Below are 22983 nucleotides of genomic sequence, written 5' to 3'. Positions count from 1 at the left end.
CCTTAAGTGCAGCAGAAATTTTTTTGTAACCTTGGCCAGATCTGTGCCTTGCCACAATTCTGTCTCTGAGCTCTTCAGGCAGTTCCTTTGACCTCATGATTCTCATTTGCTCTGACATGCACTGTGAGCTGTAAGGTCTTATCTAGACAGGTGTGTGGCTTTCCTAATCAAGTCCAATCAGTATAATCAAACACAGCTGGACTCAAATGAAGGTGTAGAACCATCTCAAGGATGATCAGAAGAAATAGACAGCACCTGAGTTAAATATGATAGTCACGGCAAAGGGTCTGAATACTTATGACCATGTGATATTTCAGTTTTTCTTTTTTAATAAATTTGCAAAAATTTCTACATTTCTGTTTTTTTCTGTCAAGATGGGGTGCTGAGTGTACATTACTGAGAAATAAAATGAACTTTTTTGATTTTTGGAAAATGGCTGCAATGAAACAAAGAGTGAAAAATTTAAAGGGGTCTGAATACTTTCCGTACCCACTGTATGTCACAATCACACTAAGCCACCACACTCACACAGTCAGAAGGTTCCTCCTGGCCTTTATACATCACCACGAGATGACTTGAATGGCTGTTTGGCTGGTGACGGGGGGGAATTTACTCATCATTTACCACCGCTACAACAAGGCTATTTGTTTTACAATAGCACCATGTGTTTGAGTTTAGAAGTTGTGGATTCAATCTTGTTTCTGAGGGCAGTTGTGTGATTATGTGAAAAAAGTTGTTTAAAGCCTTTTGTGTCGCGTTTACCAGACCTCTATTGTCCGCTCTCCAACTCTGCTTATGGCTAACGGTTTAAAGTCATATTAGCTGCTATACTAGAATAACACACCCAAATCTCGGACCAAACTGTTGAGTTGCATTGTGGATAATACATGTTTTGAGAACGCATGGAATAAATAACATTGTATCTCCATTTCTGCAGCATTGATTTATATTATTTAATTTTAAAAACAATTTTAAAAAAAGTGTCTGACAACATTATAGGAGCAATGCTAAATTGATAATAGAGCCAATGAGCGCTCTCGGTATAAATAGGAACCAATCTTTGGTTCCTCGGGTGCTACCTGAAAGAACAGACAGTTTTTGACCACACACCACTACACATCTACATATATACGGCAAAGTTTGTCTGAAGAAACAAGGGAGAGTTGATTGAAATAAATGAAACCAGTGGTTTTTACAGCAAACACGACTTGCACTTTCATTACTCAAAGAAGAAACAAGTGCGTCAAGCACCTCAGGGGCTTAAAGCTTGAGCTAAGCCTCTACAGATAGCGTAAACCTTTAAGTGTTTGTTTACCTGGTCATCATCACTGTCTATTCCCTCCAGGCTGATGGAGCTGTTCCTCTGAGCCTGATTCTGAGAGATGCAGAGAGAGGAAAGAATAAGAAGAACAGTGTCCGTCTGTAGCATTCAGGTGGACTACAGATTGAGCCAATATTCAATAATATGTGTTACCATGACCGTGTGAGGTGCTGTGTATTCTGGTGGACTACAGGGCAGGCCGTCATCCTCAGACATGGTTCCAACATCTTCTGCTCTCTTCACACACATGAGGGACGGAGGAGAGCCCAGTCTGATGGCCTGCTTCAGCTGGAGCTACAGAAAAAAAAAAAGTTTATGTTACATCATCTATGTAGATCTAAAAACCTGGAAACACATCCACACTTGTCATACTAGTCTCCCTGCTTTTACAGCCCAAAAATCCTCACAAGTGTAAAAAACGATTAACAGAGAATTAATTGTGAGAACAGTCAACTGGCACTCAAGAGAGAAAGTGTTTATTTTAGACCGTGTGATTGTGTGTGTGTGTGTGTGTGTGTGTGTGTGTGTGAGAGAGTGTTACGGGGGGGCAGGTATCACAGAAACTCAAACTAACAGACTTGGTATCTGCCTGTTACGTGTTGCCCTGTAACAAGTCACTCAAGGACTCATTTACTCAGGTGCAGAACAAATACTGGACAATGTAGCTTTTCTTTAACCGGGCTCGATGTTGGCACAATCCCAGTACATAAATAATGTAAGGTCATGGCCTATCTCACCGTTAGCAGTTGTGTTGGAGAGCTCAACTTGCTAGTACATGAAGTTGAGTTTATTGCTAATTCTGATTTTAGATTAGTATATTACAGTTTGAAGTGTTGAGTTACAGACATATGTATTTATATTTCTGTTGTGAGATAACATCACATGAATATGACTTGATTTAGGATTTTAAAAAAAGTAAATAATTCAGGTATGTGGCAAACACGCCAACGTTAGAAAAAAAAGGTTAGGATGGCACTTCCTGTATTCTTTTCCCTCATACTTGTGTGTTGCCCATTTTATGAGTGAATATCTCAGTATCACAACTGTTATAGGATATGCTAGCAAAGCCATTAGCATGTCAAATCCTTACATTGATCCTTACATAGTGTGTTTATCTGAGGCTCTGGAACTACCTCAGTCTGCTTATCAAACAGGAAGCCCAGCTCAGAGTGAGGATTAAGGTCAGGAAAATAACATTGGCTTTTCTTCCATTGGAAAATTCAGTTTATGCAAATCAGTGTTTTTACTTTACTCTCAAAGTCTTATTTCTATCTAATGCACATACTTGTGCAGTTTTATTGTTTTATTATCATTACCTGTGTCTTTCTGTCTATCTGTCGGCCTCTTGTACACTCTGCGTGGTTGCTCTCTCACTTTCTGAAAAACATTCTCTGTATTTCAGCTACAGGAGAAAGTTTTCCTTTTTAGCAAATCCCCTTAAGAAACTGTTTAATTCTCACTCCCCTGTAGGTAGCTTAGTGGAGCAGTTTAACTGGAGGTCAGTCCGTCAGTCTGGGTCTCATGTCTTCCCGTTTTAGACCATTGTTGTGACAGACATTTGTTCAGTCTGTCTGCTTTTCTTTTCATCATCCATTCCTTCGCTGGGCTTTGACCGACACTTCAGTTTTAACCTCTACATATATACAGTACATCAGCTATGCCGGTCTGACTAAATATACTAACTAAATATAAAGCAAATTAGCCTCTCCCTATCAACTCCTTTATTGATAAGTACTGCGTATGACAGCTGAACACCGCACAGGGTCGTAGACATTCTCACTCCCAAACAGCGAGAGTCTTCATTTGTTTGTTATTCCTTATAAACATGTCAAATCCTCTTTTCTTTTGCTAGGTCAGTGGTCAGGGTCACTGCGGCATCCTCCATCTTTCTCAGGGGAGTCTTTCGTTGACACAGGAGCTCACACATGGCTCCTCTGGTTGAAAAGCATCTCAAACTAAAGAGAGAGGAGGTAGACTATTGAATGTGTATTTACCTGTAGAGATTTCACTTTCCCATGAATGCTGTCCTGTGATGCCCCCAGAGGCTCGTTGGCCTCCGATGAGTCCGAAACAAAGACAGAGTCATGTGACAAGGCCTTGCTGCCCAGGCTGATCTTTGACCTTTGGGAAACAGGAAGAAGAAAAAATAAACAAAGCATAAAGTGATGTTTCACAGATTCTAAAACAAAATAAAAATAACTGGATGTTATGAGGCCTCAAAAAACCAATGACCAACAGTGGTAAGGGTTGTTTATCACACTAGTATTATTTATTTTATTTCGGCCTTTTTATGAATGAATATCATAAATCGATATTCTCTTTTCCTGTTTTTTGTTTGTTGTCCAACTACATTGTCATGTCTCCCCTAATGATTCTGAGGAGGAACACAGAAAACCTTCAATAAAATTGGAGTAGATATATCCTGTGACACTGAGCAAAAGTCAAGAGTAGACAAGGCAGGAAGTGGCACCACTTAGAAAAACAAAAGGAAATTAGGACTATCCACAGGAAGACACGTTCAACTACTTGGTACAAAAACAGGAAGCCATGAGCCTCGACTGAGAAAGAACGGGAGATGGATGTTAAAACATGATCTTCCTTTCTTAAATTATCTCTCTCCTTTTCACACAACAGGAGATATTCATCTAAATGGGTGGAGGAATGCCAACAATTTGGGTAGAAACATAATACTGGCGTGCATCAAAAATGAAAACTTTTAATTGGCATCTTCTATCAGTGGCTCTGTTTTAAGGTGAGCCCCATAAAAATTGTTGTGGTGTTCAATAAGTGGTGATTAATAAAATACTAGCGGATTAAGGGATATCTCTGAAAAAACAAGTAGATATTCCCAATATATAACTTTACTGGACTCTTATTTCATTGGGGTCAGTCAACTCACCTTTGGGATCTGCCAGCCCACCAAAAAACATTTAATTAGGTTAGGTTTCAGTGTCCCATACTGGACCAAATGAAGGCTTTTTTTTCCTCTGACATGACTCCAATTATGAGGGAAACAATAATAGATTAGCATGAAAGGCAAAAATGTGCTGTAAGTACAGCAAAACTGCTGCCATGGAAGTCATTTGAGTCATCAGAATAACTCTGTCAGATCCATTACGATGCTCAGTTTAGAAACGATGATGCCAGTTTAAAGTCCAAACAGAAATGTTTAGACGAGGCATTCTGTAAACCTTTTCTAGCAAATAACTAACTATAATGAAATTAGCTTTTCAGCTCGTCCAAAGTGCATTTACTAAGTGGTTCCAAAACACAAACATTTCCCCAATAAACCACATAGAAGAATTTTATCCTTTTCATAGTCCCGTTGACAGGTACTTTACTATGTGTATGTAACAGGATCAATGTTTCAATAAAGGTGTTGCAGTTAACATGTGTGTCTGATCTTACCCAGAGCCCTTATCCTTCTCTGATCGAGTGAGCGTGTTATTTTCGGATGTTTTGCTGACATTGTCGCTGGACTGGCTGGCTTTAAGCCCCGCCTCCGCTCCTGCAGCTGGTGGATCCTTTCTCTTCTTCCTGGCAAAGAATTTCTTAAAGGTCTGGAACTTGGACTTCTTCTTTGCTGTGAAAACGAATGAAGAAGGAAGAAAATTAAAGAAACTGGCGTAACCCCCCTTACAGTTATATTCGACTGATGGCACTACAGTGAATCATCAAAAGGCACAGTGATATATTAATCAGAAAATTACACACACAGCATCTTTACACACAGCCCTTAATAAGAACTCTAGTTTGAGCAATTGGCCCTCAGGTGGGCACCCCAAGAGAAACCACGCAACCGACAGATGAGTGTTTACACAGAGACATAGAGAAAGACACACACACAAACACACACTCTTCTGCTTGTAAACCCTCCCCCCCAGTGAGTCCAGCTCCATTAGCACCATAGTGGAAAAACTCAACAACTCTTTTATGACTCCTTAAACAGCTACAAACTGCTTTCACTGCTTTCAGTCAGCAAGGCGCTCATCCAGAATATTCACTGGTCCTCCCTCTGTCTCACTTTCAGCAGAGCTGTTGGTTTTCTCAATATTTGGTTTTCTACTCAAATCAGATGAGTAGAAAGATATATGCATGTGCCCATGATGCGTTATTATGCTAACATGCTGTTTTCAACATGTTTATCATATTCTACATCCTAGTTTATCAGTTTAGCATGCCAACATGCGCTACTTAGAACTAAACACAAAGGGCAGCTGAGGCTGATGGGAATGTAGTTCGTTTAGCTGGTATTTTAGCAGTATTGTGACAAAAAACCTTGACCTGCTGGTGGCGCTAGAAGAAAAGTCAAGGAATTGCCAGATTCATCCTCTGGAGAACATGAATGTCAGAACATGATCTGACTTTTATGGGAACCCATCTAATAGTAGTTGAGAATCAATGTGGACCAAAGCGGTGGACAACTGACCAACCAAAATTGCCATCCATCAGGTCAGCATAGCGTGGCCAAATACATGCGTGGCTAAAGTAGGTGCCAGGTTGTGACAAAAAAGTGTGGAATAAGAAACATATTGATGATAACAATATCTCTGATTCTGCGGCATCAATTTTGAAGCATTGCTACATTGTCGTTCTCTTTTAAAAATGGTCATAGATTATTCTGCATCTACCCTCTCTCAGTGCAAGACAACAGTATAGCTTAATAGCATCAAGCATTGCATAATGCATAATGCAGGACTACATGACCTCTGACTTGAGTAGGTAAATGAACATTGCAATACAGACAAAAGTCATAGACACACCACAGGCTGACACATCCTCACGGTTACAAAAACTAATTTGGAGCATCTCCAGTGGAGAAATATTTGGATATACTGTCCCATCGTGCAGATATGTTAATCCCCAGAGACTGTTTTGTGTCTCAACACTGTCCAGAGGGAAACACAGGAAAAAGGAGCTGTGAACAAAGAAGAAGCCGGGAGTAAAACAATGTGATCCAACTATTTTGAGAATTCACATCCCTGGGCTCTAAAAATGCTTTAGAAGAGACACAATTATTTTAACACTAGCTGTGTCATTTTTGTTCTTCGCCCTGTGGGGAATCCTTGAGCATTGCCTCTCTTTCTCTAAAAATACACTTTCTGGTTGGAGCTTAATCACAGCTGAAAAATGTCTAGAATCTAAACCTGGTACCGGGGCCAAGAAGCTTAACATTTCTGGATAGTTTGCTAAAAAGCGCGTCACTAAATGACTTAGCTTGTTTACGTTTATGTTATAGATTTTACATTTCATGTCACATGCACATATAAGCATCTTGCTTTCTTTTCTTTTGAGATCTGGTGTGTGTTTTTGATAAATATCAAAATAAAAAAAAAAATCACAAAAAGAAAGTCACAAAAATGAACTACAAGTCTTTCTTTTCTGCATAGAGTGCTAAATATAGCAGCTGCAGCACAATTGTGATGAGCTACCATCAAACCACACATAGAAGACAGTCACTTTTCATACACTTTCTGTGAAGAAATGTTGGCTGCACATTCCCCTCTCTTTTGTCTGGACCTTAATGTGAACTGCTATATTTATTTGAGGAGCTTCCAACCTGCTTTTGATGACGCTTCCGAGGCCTTTCTGCACTGCCAAGAAGAAAAATCAGAGGGAAACACCAGCCGACAGTGCTATTTATTGTGCTATTTTAGGCACAATACAGTATTACATTAAAGGTCTGCACTCAAGTGAAAAAGGCCACTGCTTCAATGGAAGGTCAGTGGAGCTCTCTGGCCATTGTGGGTCTAAGGTCTATGTCTATCATACTGTTATTTCCAAATATACATTCTTTCAGTTGCAAACATGAACACACACACACACACACACACACACACACACACACTTAAAATAGCATCATGGGAATTTAAGGTCAATTTTAGGGGGAACTGACCTCAGCATGCACAATGAGAAGATGGTGACCTTTGACAGGGAAACAATGTCATGGACAGAGTGAGAAAGAGGAGGAGAAGGGAACCTAAAACAAAATGTAGAAAAAGAACTGTCTGCATTGTTTTTGGGTCATTGTCAGGAGAGCTGGAGTGAAACGTTTTGTATTCACTACAAGGAGAGGAGGATCAAGGAGGAGAGGAGGAGGAAGGTGGGGAGAGGATGAAAGGTCTTCAGTGTATTCTTATGTATAACTAAAGAGAACGGAATTAAAGGAAGAAGGGAGCAGGGCCAAACTTGTATCATTTCTATTTAAAGGACTGAGATGGACATGACTGACTCAATGATCTGCGGAGTCATGCAGACCCCACGCCTTACGTTCAGCTCTCCCATGTGAGTCGAACAGAAGTGAATTACCAAACCTAGCTTCCTGCTACAATCAACACAAATTGTCTCTTAAATATCAGAATCAAAGAGTTTTGTTTAGACCTAATCTAGTCCACATAGTTGGACTGTGGACGTGTGCTCATGTTGTGTTCCCAACAGCACTTTGGTTAAACTTCCTCTTGTGGCTTTACCCACACAGACAGCTCTCTGACCTCCCGATGCACTTCTTCCTTGTTCCCATTATATCAGCAGCATAATGTGCTATCCATCTGTATAGACAGTGTGCATCTGTGTTTTGTTTGTGTGTGCGCCTGTATATGAGTAAGAGATGATGATAGCTTTCTCTCTTCCTTCATTTCCTGCCAACAGCAGTAAGGAGATCTAGATTGTTAATGCCGGCGTGATCTACCCTGCTGTGTTTGTGTGTGTGTGTGTGTGTGTGTACAAAATCTCGTTGCGGATATGATGTCCAATTCTATGTACCACTATCCACCCTATTCTGACACTAAAGTACTTTTTTTTAATTTTTGTCCTAGGTAGAAACTGCAATTCCTGAGAAACCAGTTTAAGATAACAGTTTTGCAATTAGGTCCCGGTGACAGAATATAGAGGGGTGTCCCAAATTTTGAAATTCAAAAGCTAGAAACATTCAGTTTTGTTAATATACTTTGTGAGACGTTTCATCTCCACATCATGAATGAACTGCAAACTTTGCACTTCATGGCTGTGGTCACATTGGCCAGAACTTTTGTCAGTATTTGAATGAAACTGAAAGTGAGGGAGTGTAAACGTGATGGAGGTTCTATTGATGCTCTAAATTAGCTGGTTTCCACGTCAATTTATCATGACATTTTTTGATATTGTGGGGGGAAAATTACTTGACAATTCTTTATATTTAAACCACAGAAAAGGTCAAAGAACACAATGTTTGATAGGATGTAATATTATACATTATTACATATACAGTGCCTTTCTTCACTGAAACCTCATAAAAACCTTTAAACTGAACATTTAATCAAATTGTTACCTGAGCACTCTTCCACGACCTCAGCAGCCTCCTGATTGGCCATCACATCTGGAGGTCCTGATGCCATGGCAGCGCTGTCACTACTGTGGGACAGGAGAGAGACGGATGAGCAGAACTGTTCCTCATAAAAACATCTGGGCAATATTTTAATGATAACATGACTAATTGGATGGATTTATACTGTTTGCACAATACAGCACAGCACAATATCAGTGAACTGTACAATACCAACAATACACAGAGATTCCAAAAGAGGTCAAGGCAACGGAGGATGCTCATGCTTTCCTGACAATAATGCATATAACCAATTTAATTTAGGAAGATGGGAAGATTAAATAAAACCTTAAATCCCCAAGTGTTTTATTGGAATCAATCATTCATTTAGAATTTGGTAAAAGGGCTCATCCTGAGGACAGCTGCTTTATTCCAAAAGATTTAAATGGATAAACGTGGAACCTCTGTGTTACAGCTAATCTGTCATTAACCATTAGATCCTGACTGCTGCTGTGCCATGTGTGTAGAAATATCTAAATTGAACAAAATTTTGATTTGGGGTGGCTGTGGCTCAGGAGGTAGAGCGCGTTGGCCATTAATCGGAAGGTTGGTGGTTCAATCCCCGGCTCCCCCTGTGTCGAAGTGCCCTTCGGCAAGATACTGAACCCCGAATTGCACCTGACAGCTGTTCCGCCTGTGTGTGAATGTTAGTTTCTGTTTGAGCACTTAAGCTTAGTGTATGACTGGTGAATGCAGATGTAGTGTAAAAGCGCTTTGAGTGGTCGAAAAGACTAGAAAGGCGCTACACAAATACAGAGCATTTAATTTGGATACGCTCACACCCCCGGCTCAGTCATTTTGTGTCTTTATTTTAATCTGCCTCTATCTCCTTATATTGCTCATATGCCAGCCTGACCACTTGCTATGTGATCAGGCTCGCTGGATTACAACGTGATTCAAGTTCCATTGTGGAGTGTCGTGACTGCCAGTAAAAGTGACTTGGCACAAGTGAATGGCAAAATCTGAAACCACAGAAAGACTACACAGACAGAACAAGTTCATTTGAAGGATTACATAGTCGGCTTTAACAAGCCACTGCTTTATAAAATCATTTCAACACCTGTTGGATAAACTCCTAAATGCATGAGCATTGTTCTGTTCCTTCATTCCTTAAAAGCCTTGTGCTACACTTCAGTCCAATCTAAATCCAATCTCCAGTCCAATCCTTCTCTACAATCCAAACAAACTCAACAGAGGCATCTCAGCTATGTTTCCAGTGTTCTGCTCTGCCATCATCCACTTCTGGCTGCTGAAACATTCACGTCTTAGCACCAGCAGATGCCCAGCAACCCCTAATACAAACTCAAACAGAGGTGAAAGCACATTACTAACTGATTTCTTGTTATTGCTCTCATTGTGCAGCAGCATGGAGGTCACTACGTTCTGGCTGCTCACCTTTACTGTGAGACAACAGTATCAGAGGTCAATATTGGACGCACTTCAAAATTGAAATAAAATTGTAAAGTGATCATCATCACAAATCTCCTGTGTCTTTTTGAGTCACTTGACTTTATTTCACAAGACCATTATTATGCCATGTGCAGCATACAGGAAGCAAGAGGCCATGTGAGAGTTCAGCTCCAGCATGTTGAACCAGTTAGCTGCTCTCTCATACAGAGGGCCCATTAATTCACCAAGTTTTACTCCCTATTCTAGTCTCAAATCAAATTAGCTATGCACTTTATGTACAAGATTTCCTGTGTAGTTTGGCAGGAAGCTGAGTCATTCCTGATATGGATTTTCAGTAAACTGATATCTCAGAATAGTTGTGGCTATGTCACCTTCCATTTGGTCCAGTCACTTTCATGGAATCTATGCGAGTTTCATGAGAATAGGATTGGGGAGGAAGAGATGGGAGTGCTCTCTTAAAGTATCTCGGGAACATTTCATTAATAACAACAAGCCTGCAACCACCCAGCCTCCAAAACAGCTGTGAAGGGCTACTACAAGGTAGATGTTCAATATCACATAGAGTGGAAACAGGTCGAAAGAACAGTGAAAACTAAATGTTTCACTTTTCTAGTAACAGAAATTTCACGTTATTCTCATGTTGGTGAGTCGATCCACTTTGGATGTATTGCCATGAAATGTACATATATATACACACACACACACACACAGGCATCCAGTGCAATATTTTGTACTTAGCTTATTAGCATGCTAACAAGCTAAAATAAGATGGTGACACACAGTAAACATTATCCTTACTAAACATCAACATGTTAAAATTATTATTGTGAGCATGTTAGCGTGATGATGTTTGCACTTAGCTCAGCACCCTCTCACAGAGCCGCTAGCATGGCTAGCACTTCTTAAGCTTTTTTGAGTCTTGTTTAAGAACAAACAAGCTTTTCATTCCAAACAAGCTTTCCACTTCCTTATTACAACCGGGAACCTGCTGATACAGTGTTGAGGTTTGTTAACTACGCACGCTGGTAGTTTCACTAAATCAATCTCCTTTCCCTCAATATATTTCTATGGCAACAGTGACATCCCAGAGGAAAAATCTTTTGCTCAGAATGGTCTTTTCTTTAACTCTTGAGAAAACACTAAGATCTCAATAGTATATCTTTTTGAGATCACTCCAATCTGAATTGTTGCTCCTAAAACCCCTTAGGAGAAAAGGATGAGATTGCGGTTTTGAGACTTAGGTAAGACAAATGGATACTGAATAGAGATTGCAATAGGATAAATGAAAGTAACAGATGAGATTCATCATTCATTCATGAGATCATTGTATCTTTTTGAGTTCATTAATGTCTTGCTTATTGCTCCTAAAAAGCTGTAGGGAGCTCTGGGGAGATGTTCATGAGCTTGATTGTATCACATTACTGTGCTGGAGGATTTCCCTGAGCTGAATTTGAACCCTGCTTCTGCCATCCAGATGAAAGCAATAATGTAGGACTTATTGTCTTTATAGAGCAATACCATATCCACATTTGAAGTCCTCAAAATTCTACTCAAGTAAAAGGTATAAAAGTATTCCATAGTGAATGTTCTTATTCTGTATGACAGATACATGTTGTATCTCAGTTCTTGCATGCATTCGGTCCTTAATGAATTAATCTCTAAACATCATTTCAAAGTATTGGGTGTTCCAGTTATGCTGGCTGTGACTACCTTAACAAATTGGAAAACATGACATATGAAAGTGCATTATTTTCAATGTCAAAATTTATTTTATTTTTCTCAGTAACTTGTAACAGATAATTAACAATAAATACAATAAGGATTTGAAATTAAGGGGAGTAAAAGTACAAACCCCCATAAAAAGAAAATACTCAACCTCAACATTTAATGTAAGTAAAGTACTTGAGTAAAATAACCCCTAAGTGGGGTCACTAAGACAAAACTGAGAAATATCTTGGAGCTTTTTTTCTGATCCACATTCTGGACTGAAACAGAATTGAACGGTTATTTAAGATACTGTAAATCTCATCTTTTGATCAGAGTAAGACAGAGATGAGTTATTTGCTCCTGAGGCCAATATGAGAAAACTGAGACATATTTGAGAAGAATCATGAGATCCCAGGAGTCATAACTGAGTTTTCTTTGAGCTCTTTCTCTGATCTCATGGTCCAATGTTCAGGAGACTTAAATTAGACTTATTTAAGATCAGTTAGAGATCTCTTGTTTTGATGAATTTGAGAAGTGGAAGAAAAGGCCTTTGGTCTCACCTTGGTATTAAAAGCAGCTCATTTGTGTCTAGGAGAAAAGAAGGAAACAACTATGAGATCTCATCTTGGATTTTGCTTTCCTATGGGATGTCATGTTGGAGAAAACCATAAACTGTGTATATAACCGTGTAAAATCTCATGAAAATGTGTGGCAAGTGAAGAACCTACAAAGGAACATATTAAACACAATTCATTGACACTAAAACTGAACAATAGATTACATTCAAGGGAAAATAAGGCTTTTAGCCATGAATTTCTAAAAGTATTCTCATCGTAAGGTTTGTTTTCCTTTAGAAGAAAGAAACTCTGAGCAAAACACCAATTGACTATACCAGCTACTTAAAATTACAAAGCTCTAGCAATAATGTTATAGGGTAACTGATGACCCCAGAATCAAACTGCAAAAATAGTTTGCTTAACCGTAGGCCAATGCAGATGAGAACCATGGGAATTTGACAGTAATAAGGATAGCATCATAACGCCTGCTAAGTTGTCAACAGACCCCTGTCCTTGGCATCTGCTGATGAAGACCACGTGATTTGGTTGATAGCTTCATGAAAGCTAGTAAGTCGACTTTTAGATGGGATCATTTTTGCAAAACACTATAATATGGTAGAGAAATTTTGTAATGTCTTCAATTGTTTTTTAGAAAGTTTACAAGACAGCCATGTTTCCCACGTTTGCTAATGTCAACAGGCTCTTTCTCTCCATTAAGACAAGGGGCTGGAGAGCTTCTTGTCAACTGTGTTTACAGTGAGTTTGTATTATAGAAACACATGGAACATTCCACAGGGTTTGTTGACATGCTTAGGGGCTTTCGTCAGTATTACCATTACATAAACATGAGCTATTATCATCATCTGAAGACTTCTTAAAGTCATAAGAAACATCTTCGTCTCCACCTTTACATTTCTCATCGTCTACAGCAGAAAGAGAAGCAACTGAACAAAATTGTACCAGTCTGTGAGATCACTTCTTTAATAAACCTTCAACTAACTATATTTACATTATTTTGATACTCGCATCATGGCATCACACCACAATCAAAGACACACGCTGCTGTTGCTGTTGTTGTTGTTGTGGTTGTTGTTATGAGCTGACTGGGCTGGACTGATCCATTTCCTGTCTGATGCCACAGGAAGACACTGCAGCCAAGAGTTCACCCCACACACACACACACACACACACACACACACACACACACACACACACACACACACAATACACACTTAATAACATCTCTAGGAAACAGATGGATACACAAAGAAACTAACAGATAAACACAGGCATTCATATAGTATGTTGTCTATGATATAAACTCAGGAAACAACGAAGTGTCAGGGAGAGAAGGGAAACCAGTCTCAACACCCAATAACACCATCAAAGGAATACATGTTCTAACAGTGGGTGAGAAAACTGAACATATCACATTGTGCAAATATGCAAAGGCATTGATATTTTGAAGTGAACTAAAATTTAAGCTGTTTGATAGTTGAATACATAGAAGTATATAAAGTATATAAAGTCTGAGTTTAGTGAGATGTTTTCCAATGAATTAATAACTGGAAATATTACAGTTGCCAATTGTTCAATTGTGGGAAATAGGCTTATTAAGGTTCTTATCGAGATAAGATGAGAAGATCAATACGGAGCTGAAGCCAGGAGAATGTTAGCTTAAGTTAGCATAAAGACTTGAAGCAGAGGGAGAAATCTATCTAGCTCTGTCCAAAGTTTAAAAAGTTACACCTCTAAGGCTCATTACGGCCTAGTCCACACGTACATGGGTATTTTAATAATCAGTATTTTTCCTCCTTCATTTAAAAAAAAAAAAAAAAATCTCCACCTACATGAAATCAAGCACTCTCAAGAGCATGCCAAACCAGGCGGCGATATGACCCTAACTGTAAAGCCATGTTGACCAATCGGAGCCTAATAAAATTGTAAACAAAGGAGGCAGTGGCGCACAATCTGACAACAAACACAGCAGATAACAGCGTGCAAAAACTCACCCTGGCAGGGGTTTTCAAAAATCTTTGGTTTCTGTGACCTGTGTGTGCGTTTCCGTGTGGACGAACGGCCAAACCGCGTAGAAAAAGTCACGCTTTTGATCGTGTATACAGGATCTAAATTACACATGGTGTCCCATTTGTTTATTCCATAGATAATCAAAAATGGAAATGGAACAAATTGTTGTTTTATGAGGAGTGTCGTACTTTAGCTATTTAACACTAGCTAAGCTAGGCTCCAGTGAGCAAATTGACTCCCGGCTCGCCCTCCATACTTAACACAGATGAGTGTGGTATTAATCTTCTCTTCTAATTCTTGGTAAGAAAGCGAACAAGTGTATTTATCAAAATTTATTCTAACTGATGTCAAAAGACAGTAACTCTGTGGAAAGTGCAACTGGGCTGTGAAAGCTAATTGGTTTTGATACAGCGCAGGGAAAATGCCCCAAAAAGTGTTTTTTAAAATCACAGGTAAGTGTTAGGGTTCATGGTCAAAGGTCAAAATGACTGACCTGCGGCCAATCCCAAAGCCAACTCCCCATGGTGACATCCTCCGTTTCATCTATGAGAAGGATGGACGGATGACGTTGGAAGGGGAGGAAGACGGGCAGACAGATGGATTTGAAAAGAGAAGAGAGAAACAACAAGACTGGGGAAGAATTATAGATGAGAGGATGAGTAAGGAACACATAAATAAAGAGCACAGGGAATTAAAAGAAAGCAAGAGAAAAAAAAAGGAGAATACACTTATACAAGACAAGACAGAGGGAGAGAAGGGGTCAAAGAGAGGGGTTGTGGGAAAGAGCAGAATGAAAGGAAAGAAGTCAGTTAGATAAACAGAAGAATATTAGGACGGAGGGACAAAAGAGAAAACAGACTTACAGTAAACACAGAGGCCTTCCTGTCACCCAAAGATGGTAAAAAGATACAATTTTTTTAACTCACACACCACATTGAATAAGCAAACAAATGGTTTGAAAAAGACTCAGCAACAATACTCTCTTGGTATAATTCATCTCTTTGTTATTCATATAAACATCCGGTTTTAATATGATGGTTGATTACAAGTTCAGTTTATATGCCCTTAGGTAATCCACAGTTATTACTATATTGGACACTGCAACTAATTGCCTGCTCAGAGCTATCTTATACTGATCCAGTCAGACTGAGCTGCTACTTTGAATCAGGTCTATATTGTTAGAATCACTGGTTTACAGCTCTGAGACATCTTTACAGTCCACTGAGTTACCAGTTTATTAGATGCACCCATAGGTGTCATTTACACAGGGATGAGATGACACCACATTTTGAAATGGCTGATTTTGTCCCCATCACTTTTTGAAAGCATTTGTTAAAAATGTTCTCAAATAGCTTGCACCAAGAAATGTTAATGAACAAATGAATATGCATTGAAGAAAGGTTTATTTGCACAACAGGAAAACATGCAATGCAATTTAAATACATAAGAAACACATGTGCATTGTCCAAGAAATTAACTTAAGCTAAAAAAACAAGCTGCTGATTACTGCATTATATTCTGTTATATTTTTATATTTATAAATTGTCACCTACCAGCTGAATTTTTTGTTTCCCTTTATATAAATAAACACATTTCCACCATAAATTGGAGCAGAAATTGTATCCAAAATGCAGGAAATCATGTATTCAATGCTCCTGTCACATATTTCAGAATTTCCTATTTCTTCAAAATAGTGTTAAAAATCTTCTCGTCTTGTTCTTGTGCATCGTCACGTTTCGTGACCCAAGTGTATCATCACGCCCCTAATCTGAGCCCATATGTCCCCACCACTTTTCAAAACAAAGTGACGCCCTTGGGTGCACCTGTATCTAGTCTAATTTAAACCAATACAGCACCTCTGCAGTAAAACTTGCTGACATTTTATGTCAGAAAGCTGAGGCTGCAGTAAGTAGGCTAGTTGTTAATTATTGTCCTTTAATGTGTATCATATTTCAGCACTAACAATTCAAATCCAGATTGCATTGTAGCCAGAACAGCGGTTGCAACGTACAGTATATCCAGCAGTTTACACGCTTTCATCCATTGTAGATGGAGCCCAGTGGCAATGGACACACTATGCACCATACAGGGATATGCCCATATATGTATTGCATGTAGAGATGCCCAGAAAGAAATTAAGTGTGTGTTGTTGCCTCCGTCTAATATCTCAATCTTCAACTCTTATGCACAAAGAAATTAAAATCTGTTAAATATACTATGAAACACTGCAAAACTTTTAAGTTGTTGAGGAGATTCTTCAGATATCAGATCTGTCTATAAAACTATTTGTCCCCTCACAGGGCAAATGGGTGTAAACAAATAAAGTCTTGTACAACCACAGTAATAATCTGACCAATAGTTTCTGAAACAAGCGGGGGGAAATTGTTCCTCCTGTAAGGAACATTAATGAAAAGTCACCTCTGTCAGAATGACAAAAAGGAATCACTTTGACGGCAATGCTACATAATCAATGTCTGAACGGGGCTTCAGAAACCTAGCTAATATTGCATTTTATAGCTGTGTTAACCAAATTTGGTGCATAACCTAAAACAAGCAGTAAAACATAATCCTACAGTTTAACATGTCAGAGGGTGTGGCAACCTTATAACCCCAAGTCTTTTCTCAGAACACTGAAATTATATTTCACTTGAAGATTGAGCATAACATTTAACATGCGGCGTGCTCTCTTTACTTTATATTCTCATATACAAGTGCAAGTTACATCATTTTGTGGACCGCAACTTGTTATTTTATAAAATACAAAACCACAACAGCAATCTTGTTGTAATTGTTATGATTGATGCCAAACCGACAGTTGGTTAGCCTAACCCTAAAGCCATGTTAGCCAATCAAGCCTGAAAAAATGTACTTCCAGTATGCCGGCAAGAGTGCGTTGAAGAAGGGAGGGATTATGTTGGTGGACTGACTCTGGAAAACCCTGCCATTCTGATGCCTCTGTTCCTCAATATAGCAGAAGAGTTGTACATGATGGTCTAAACATATTAAAAGTCCTGTTAGTAAGGTTAGAAAGAGGACTGTTTTGGCCACGTCTACCCCTGCACAAAATGTCACCCTATGTAAACAAAAGAGATAATAGCGCACATTCATCAAAAGCCCCAAACTCAATTTTCCCTGTCTACACGTCAACACTGTAAATGGAATTTCCGCAAATCTTCACCCAGGAAGAAACAAAAAGGTTTGTTTTGTGTGTGGACAAAAGACCAAAAAGCAGAGAAAAAGCTAACTTTATTTGGAAGCTAGCAAGTGTGTGTCTCTGCATAAGAGAGAGAGAGAACCAGCAAGGGAGAGCAAGAGCGTGTGTTTCAGCCTCATGACATAACAATGGATTAGCATGTAGAGGTATTCAGACCAGTAGGAGGTCTGCCTTTATTAGACAGATTAATTAACCTCTATAACACTCACATACAGTAAGCACACACTCTGACACACGCATACACAGATTGAGGATAAACATGTCCATATTTGTCCTTACATCTGTGCTAAATCAGGCTTGCATAAGCACAAGCAAGTTAACACACCATGCCTGTAAGCTAAGTCTTGTCCAGCTGATGTAGACAAAACAGAGTCCCAACACAAATCCTTCACTGGACTGAACAGTGTCTTGAACTGCACAGTGAAAACAACCCTCGTCATCTAGGAACCCTACCGATTAGCAGGGGAGGAAATGGCATAAATGTAAGTTAAAGAGAAATTCAGATAAACATGGCAGTGAGTGATGGGTATAAATTAACATAGATGACAATAACTAGACTTTGTCCACAGGGTTGTTGCCCCTCAGAAGTAAATGATGTCTCTGTATACAGACACATGTATCTTCTTGTCTATCTAAAATGGTCTAATCTAATCTAGTAATACAGAGGCCCATATTGGACTTTGAGCTTTTGCGACACAAATCCACTCCACTCCCATCCTAATCCTTCTGTACCACCAGCATTAAACTGGGCTAATATGGACCTGATTACATTACTACAGCAATTAGGGACCACAGAGATTTACAAAGAATCAGTAGCAGAAGGACAAGGACAAACATACTGTGTACATCAGCTTTCAACTGAGATATTTTGAGATCGAGTAGAACACCTTAAGCACTAAAATCTGATGTCCGTTGCTGCAGTTTCAGTGGCTCTAACTGTGAGTAGTTCAAAAAACCTTAACAATGCTTTCTCCCTTAGATAACATTATTACATTACTAACGATTTTCGTAACAGAATAAACCCATCGCCGTGTGGCTGTACACAGCAGAGCTAAGCCTGGGTCATGTGAAAGCTGTTAGAGCAGAACGAGCTAACACAATTTATGAATGAAATTCTGTTTTCTACCGTACAATGCATCCCCTGAAGCAGGGTTACTCATTCACATACTATCAGAGTGGGTTTCAAATGCTTTGCAGAATCATGTTTTATCTAGAAAACATGCTCATACATTATGCTTCAGGCTGACGGTTGCTGTCATGGTTCCTTGGTGTTTCAGTGGACTAATCTGGACTACTGAAACATTGGCTACAATATTCAGTCTCTTAAATTGACAACAAAAGGTCATGGCATAGAATACATGTGGAAAGCCTGAAAAGACCATACAAAGACCTATTTTTAGATGCTTGGCCAGAGAAATCAAGAATTTCTCTGGCCCATGTTTGAGACACAAAAACAAGCCCCAAACTTGAGTCCCAGCACAGCGAGACGAGACGAAAGGCTGAGCGGAGGGAGCGCAGATGAATTGGCCACGGTAATATGAGGTTAGCGGGTCTATGATGAGCCGCAAGCCTTTCATTTCCACAGAGAGCAAGAGAGAAACACAGAAGCGAATCAAGAAAGAATTGCGAGGGAGGAGAATGATTTTTCCAGTCAGCTGAAATCATAAACTTGGGTGATTGGGATGAGCCACTGAGTACAGATGAAGATGAACCAGACATGTTGTATATACAGACATAAGAAGCATGCATGTCAACTTCAAAAGTGTGTACACAACATAACATACGAACCATATGCAATCTGAGGTGTACTTGAGAGAATGAAGACATTTAAGGTTCAAATCAGGCTGATGCCCATGTCTCTCACGTCTTTATCATTCACAACCAAAATGTATAATGAGCGGTGCAACCGAGAATTATGTGCTGTAACTATTACCTGAGACTTTCTGTCAGTCCTGTACTTTATGCTAAGCTAAGCTAAGTAAGGCTAAGCTAAGCACCTGCTGGCTCTAGCTATATTTTCAGCGTAGTGACATGACAGTGGTGTCAATCTTCTCATTTGGACTCTTGGCAAGAAAGCATATAAGTTTATTTTCCAATATATCAAACTACAATGTTTAACAATCCAAACATATCAGGGATTCAGATTTTGTCATTAATTTACAGATAAAGGAAAGTAGCTCTTCCTGGATTTGGTTAATTCTGTGATAAACTACTGAACGCTGTACAGGGTCCAGTCAGGCTGTTTCCTTATGCCATCATGTCACATGTCTTTCAGCATGTTAGCTAATAAAACATTAATGGGGAACAGCACATAAAAAACATCTCCCAACATTTGTTTTGTTATTGTCTAACCCATCTCCATTTCTTGAAGGAGCTCAATTTGAACCAAAGGGCCATATAAGGATATGAGAAATATATAAAGAATGTGGCCAGATAACACAGCTCTACACCAACATTTCTTTATTCCCTCCTCCCCGTTTGTCTCTTCATTCTTTTTAGCTCCCGCCGCATCCCTCCTCTCCCTTTCTTTGTCTGTTCCACTTTCTCTCGTCCAATCCCACATACCTAACCGGGAACATGGCCTTCAGAACCGCGGTATTTCCTCTTGACCCATTCAATGCCTGCATGGTCAGCAGGAGACGGTGACTAAGGAACTTACTCATTAAATTTCAGTCCTGAACTCTAAAGAATGTCAGTGTTACTTTGACTTCCCATGCTTTAAAATGCATAAAAAAAAGTACCACCTACCAAGTGTGCTGCTGCGGAATGGATTATATGGCATCTAACATGGCCAATACAATCTGTTCACTCAAAAAGCAGGATTTTCATTCTGACACATATAATATACAGCATGAGGAAGGTTATGTGTTTTAACTTGTGCAGCAGTACGGTATATGCTAATGTTACTTTTTATGCGAATGCTAGTTTTAAAAATGCTAACACTTGTGAGAGGGAAGGGGCCTCTGTGCTTTTAACCCATGCTGCCGTTTGATGTTTTGGGACACTCAGTTCATTTCTCACTGCCTGTAGAACTTGTGTATAGTCTCAGCTAGCATTATCAATGCTACTAGCTGCCATTTCTCACAAGAGTATATCTCATGTTAGCTAGCCAGAGCTGACAGGCTAAGACAGTAACAGGCGTGTGGCAAATGAATGTTGAAAATGCAAGGTGAAGTTTACCTGTAAACAGCATTTTGACTGGTTTCCAGAGATTTGCTTCACTTCTAAATGCTGAAAAAGTCCATAATCAAGCTATCAAGACATTGTGGTAATGTGTTTCCTACTGCACGTGCATCCTGGATTGTTTGTAAAGGGGAAACCCCTCTAGAAGTAAAGAATCTAACCTACTTTGTCCTGATACATGAACCTTGACATTCCTAACATTGTATTTAGCCAATGAACACAGTGAACTACAATGACCTTTTATATACAGCATGATGCAGCACATCAGTGATTTGAATCACAGTGGATCAGTGCCAACTAAAACAGTTGCCTTGGTTATCAGATGCCCCCCTGGTTTATATTTAACTGAGAGACTTTGGTGCTTGAAAAATATGACTAACTGAGATTTAGAAACAAAATGTGAGCAGAATCATTTCTGGTGAAGTAAAACGATAATCTGTGTTAATCACAGAGTTATAAAATGTGGTTTGATTCGAGTCCAAGCCTGCGTGGATCATGTAAACCTGCAATTATAAAGAGGAAAATGGGAAACAAAACAAACTCCACACTATAACAGAGCTTTTTGCACGCAACAACAGTGATACACTGTGACAAACAAAACCAGTGACTGCCTACTGTAAAGAAGTTCCCAGATAAACTACAAAAGAAATTTTAGCTTTTTAGTCCAGCATGCCTGACTATATTAACCTGGACTTGTACTGTAGTAATCCCACAGAAGCAAGGTAACGCAACATGGTGAGTGATTGGCCCCAAACAGGGTCTTATAACTAAAAGTGTCAAAGCATGACTAGTTATAGGGAAAAAACACTCAAGCGTCTGATAAATTTGTTGTGATCAATGATGTTGTTGATCTCGTCATTCCTCAGATTCGTATTAGCTGAAGTCATCTAAAAACATCTTCTCCTTATTTTCGTTATTTCTAAACGGGACAGGACGTGACTGAGCTCTGGAAGAGTGTTGAACCAAGCTGAAATTCTCGGTCAGTTTCAGATGTAAAATTCCTGTTCAAGTAAAGATTATCGTCCAAAACGCTTGAGGTTTGGTTACAATTTAGAAACAATTGTTTGGGGTTTCTCTTGTCTTCCAGCTGTCCTTCCTTTGTCTCTCCTCCATCTCCTTTCCCCTCCTGTTTAAAAGGGGGCTGTGCTCTTAGCAACAAGCCTTACATGGACTCAAGACAGAAACTGACCGAACACTCTCATCAGTCTCTCTGCACAGTCTACATTCATTTACAGCTGCATCACCCTTCCTGCTGAACAAACTCAGCCTACTGTACATAATGACTGTTGGACCAGATAAACAGTGGGGGAAGATTGGGCCTGATGAGAAAGTGCTCAGCTTTAAGACTCCCATCTACACTGAAGAGTTTGCTACAACTAAATCGAGGTTCAAAATGCCTACTGTGGGAAAAAATGTCTCTATATAGCTTGAAATATTCAAACATGTTGCATCACTAATTGTGTTGTGGCCAATTAAGCCTTTGTGTAAGCCTCATACCTTCAGTCAGTGTTGTTATGCCTGTCAAGCTTTCCATTCTCGTGCAGCACATTCACAGTTTACAGTGATTCTCAAGAGAGAGGGTTCTTGATTGAGGGGTCAGATGGCCAGATGGTGACAGCTAGGTTGGGAATTTTGCCAGGACACTGGGGAACCCCCTACTTGTTACTAGTGCCACAGGATCTTTAATGACCACGGTGAGTCAGGACCTTGGTTTAACATCTCATCCGGAGGATGGCATCTCCTACAGCACAGTGCCCCGTCACTGTGATTTATTTTAAAGTTTTTTTATTCGGACCAGAGGGAGAAATGCCCCCTACTGACCCTCCACCATCTCTTGCAGCAGCAATTTACTTTCCCCAGGAAAACACAGATCAGGGTCACTTTTTGCTGGCAACCATCAATTTTGTCAGCTTGTAAATTAAGCTGCTGTGACTAGAATCATCCTGGAGGTTAAAGATGATTCAAGAGTGAAATGCATGCATAAGAATGGGACCAAGTTTTACTGGCCACGTCCACGAGAGGACATTAGCTGGTACAGCAATGACCAGACTGTGTGCCTGATGGACGAGCCATGACTTCTAAATAAGGTCTTTCCAGTTAGAGAAGACAGTTTGGAATTTTCTAGAAAAACAATTTTGAGTGTTCAGTACATTTGATGGTTGAAGAGTTGGTGGGGGTGCAAGGATGAGTTGCCTTTCTTTAG

General features: G+C 39.6%; 1 protein-coding gene across 5 annotated transcripts in view; it reads right to left on the bottom strand.

Moving 5' to 3' along the window:
- The window catches only part of zgc:66433 (uncharacterized protein LOC321250 homolog), a 52367-nt gene that overhangs the window by 14513 nt on the left and 14871 nt on the right, over nt 1-22983 (bottom strand). For 4 of the 5 annotated variants that reach the window (XM_046029864.1, XM_046029868.1, XM_046029867.1 and 1 more), the window contains 5 exons: nt 8628-8710; nt 4730-4904; nt 3316-3442; nt 1475-1615; nt 1316-1375 (listed from right to left, as the gene is read on the bottom strand). In XM_046029864.1, coding sequence (XP_045885820.1) covers nt 1316-1375; nt 1475-1615; nt 3316-3442; nt 4730-4904; nt 8628-8710 — 586 coding nt within the window. Of the gene's footprint in view, nt 1-1315; nt 1376-1474; nt 1616-3315; nt 3443-4729; nt 4905-8627; nt 8711-14876; nt 14967-22983 lie in introns of those variants that run through there. The other variant, XM_046029865.1, reaches the window with a different exon arrangement.

The sequence above is a fragment of the Micropterus dolomieu genome, linkage group LG19 (genome assembly GCF_021292245.1).
Source record: "Micropterus dolomieu isolate WLL.071019.BEF.003 ecotype Adirondacks linkage group LG19, ASM2129224v1, whole genome shotgun sequence".
Lineage (NCBI taxonomy): Eukaryota > Metazoa > Chordata > Actinopteri > Centrarchiformes > Centrarchidae > Micropterus > Micropterus dolomieu.
The sequence above is the reverse complement of the archived record's forward strand: the minus strand, read 5'-3'. Positions and strand labels throughout refer to the sequence as shown.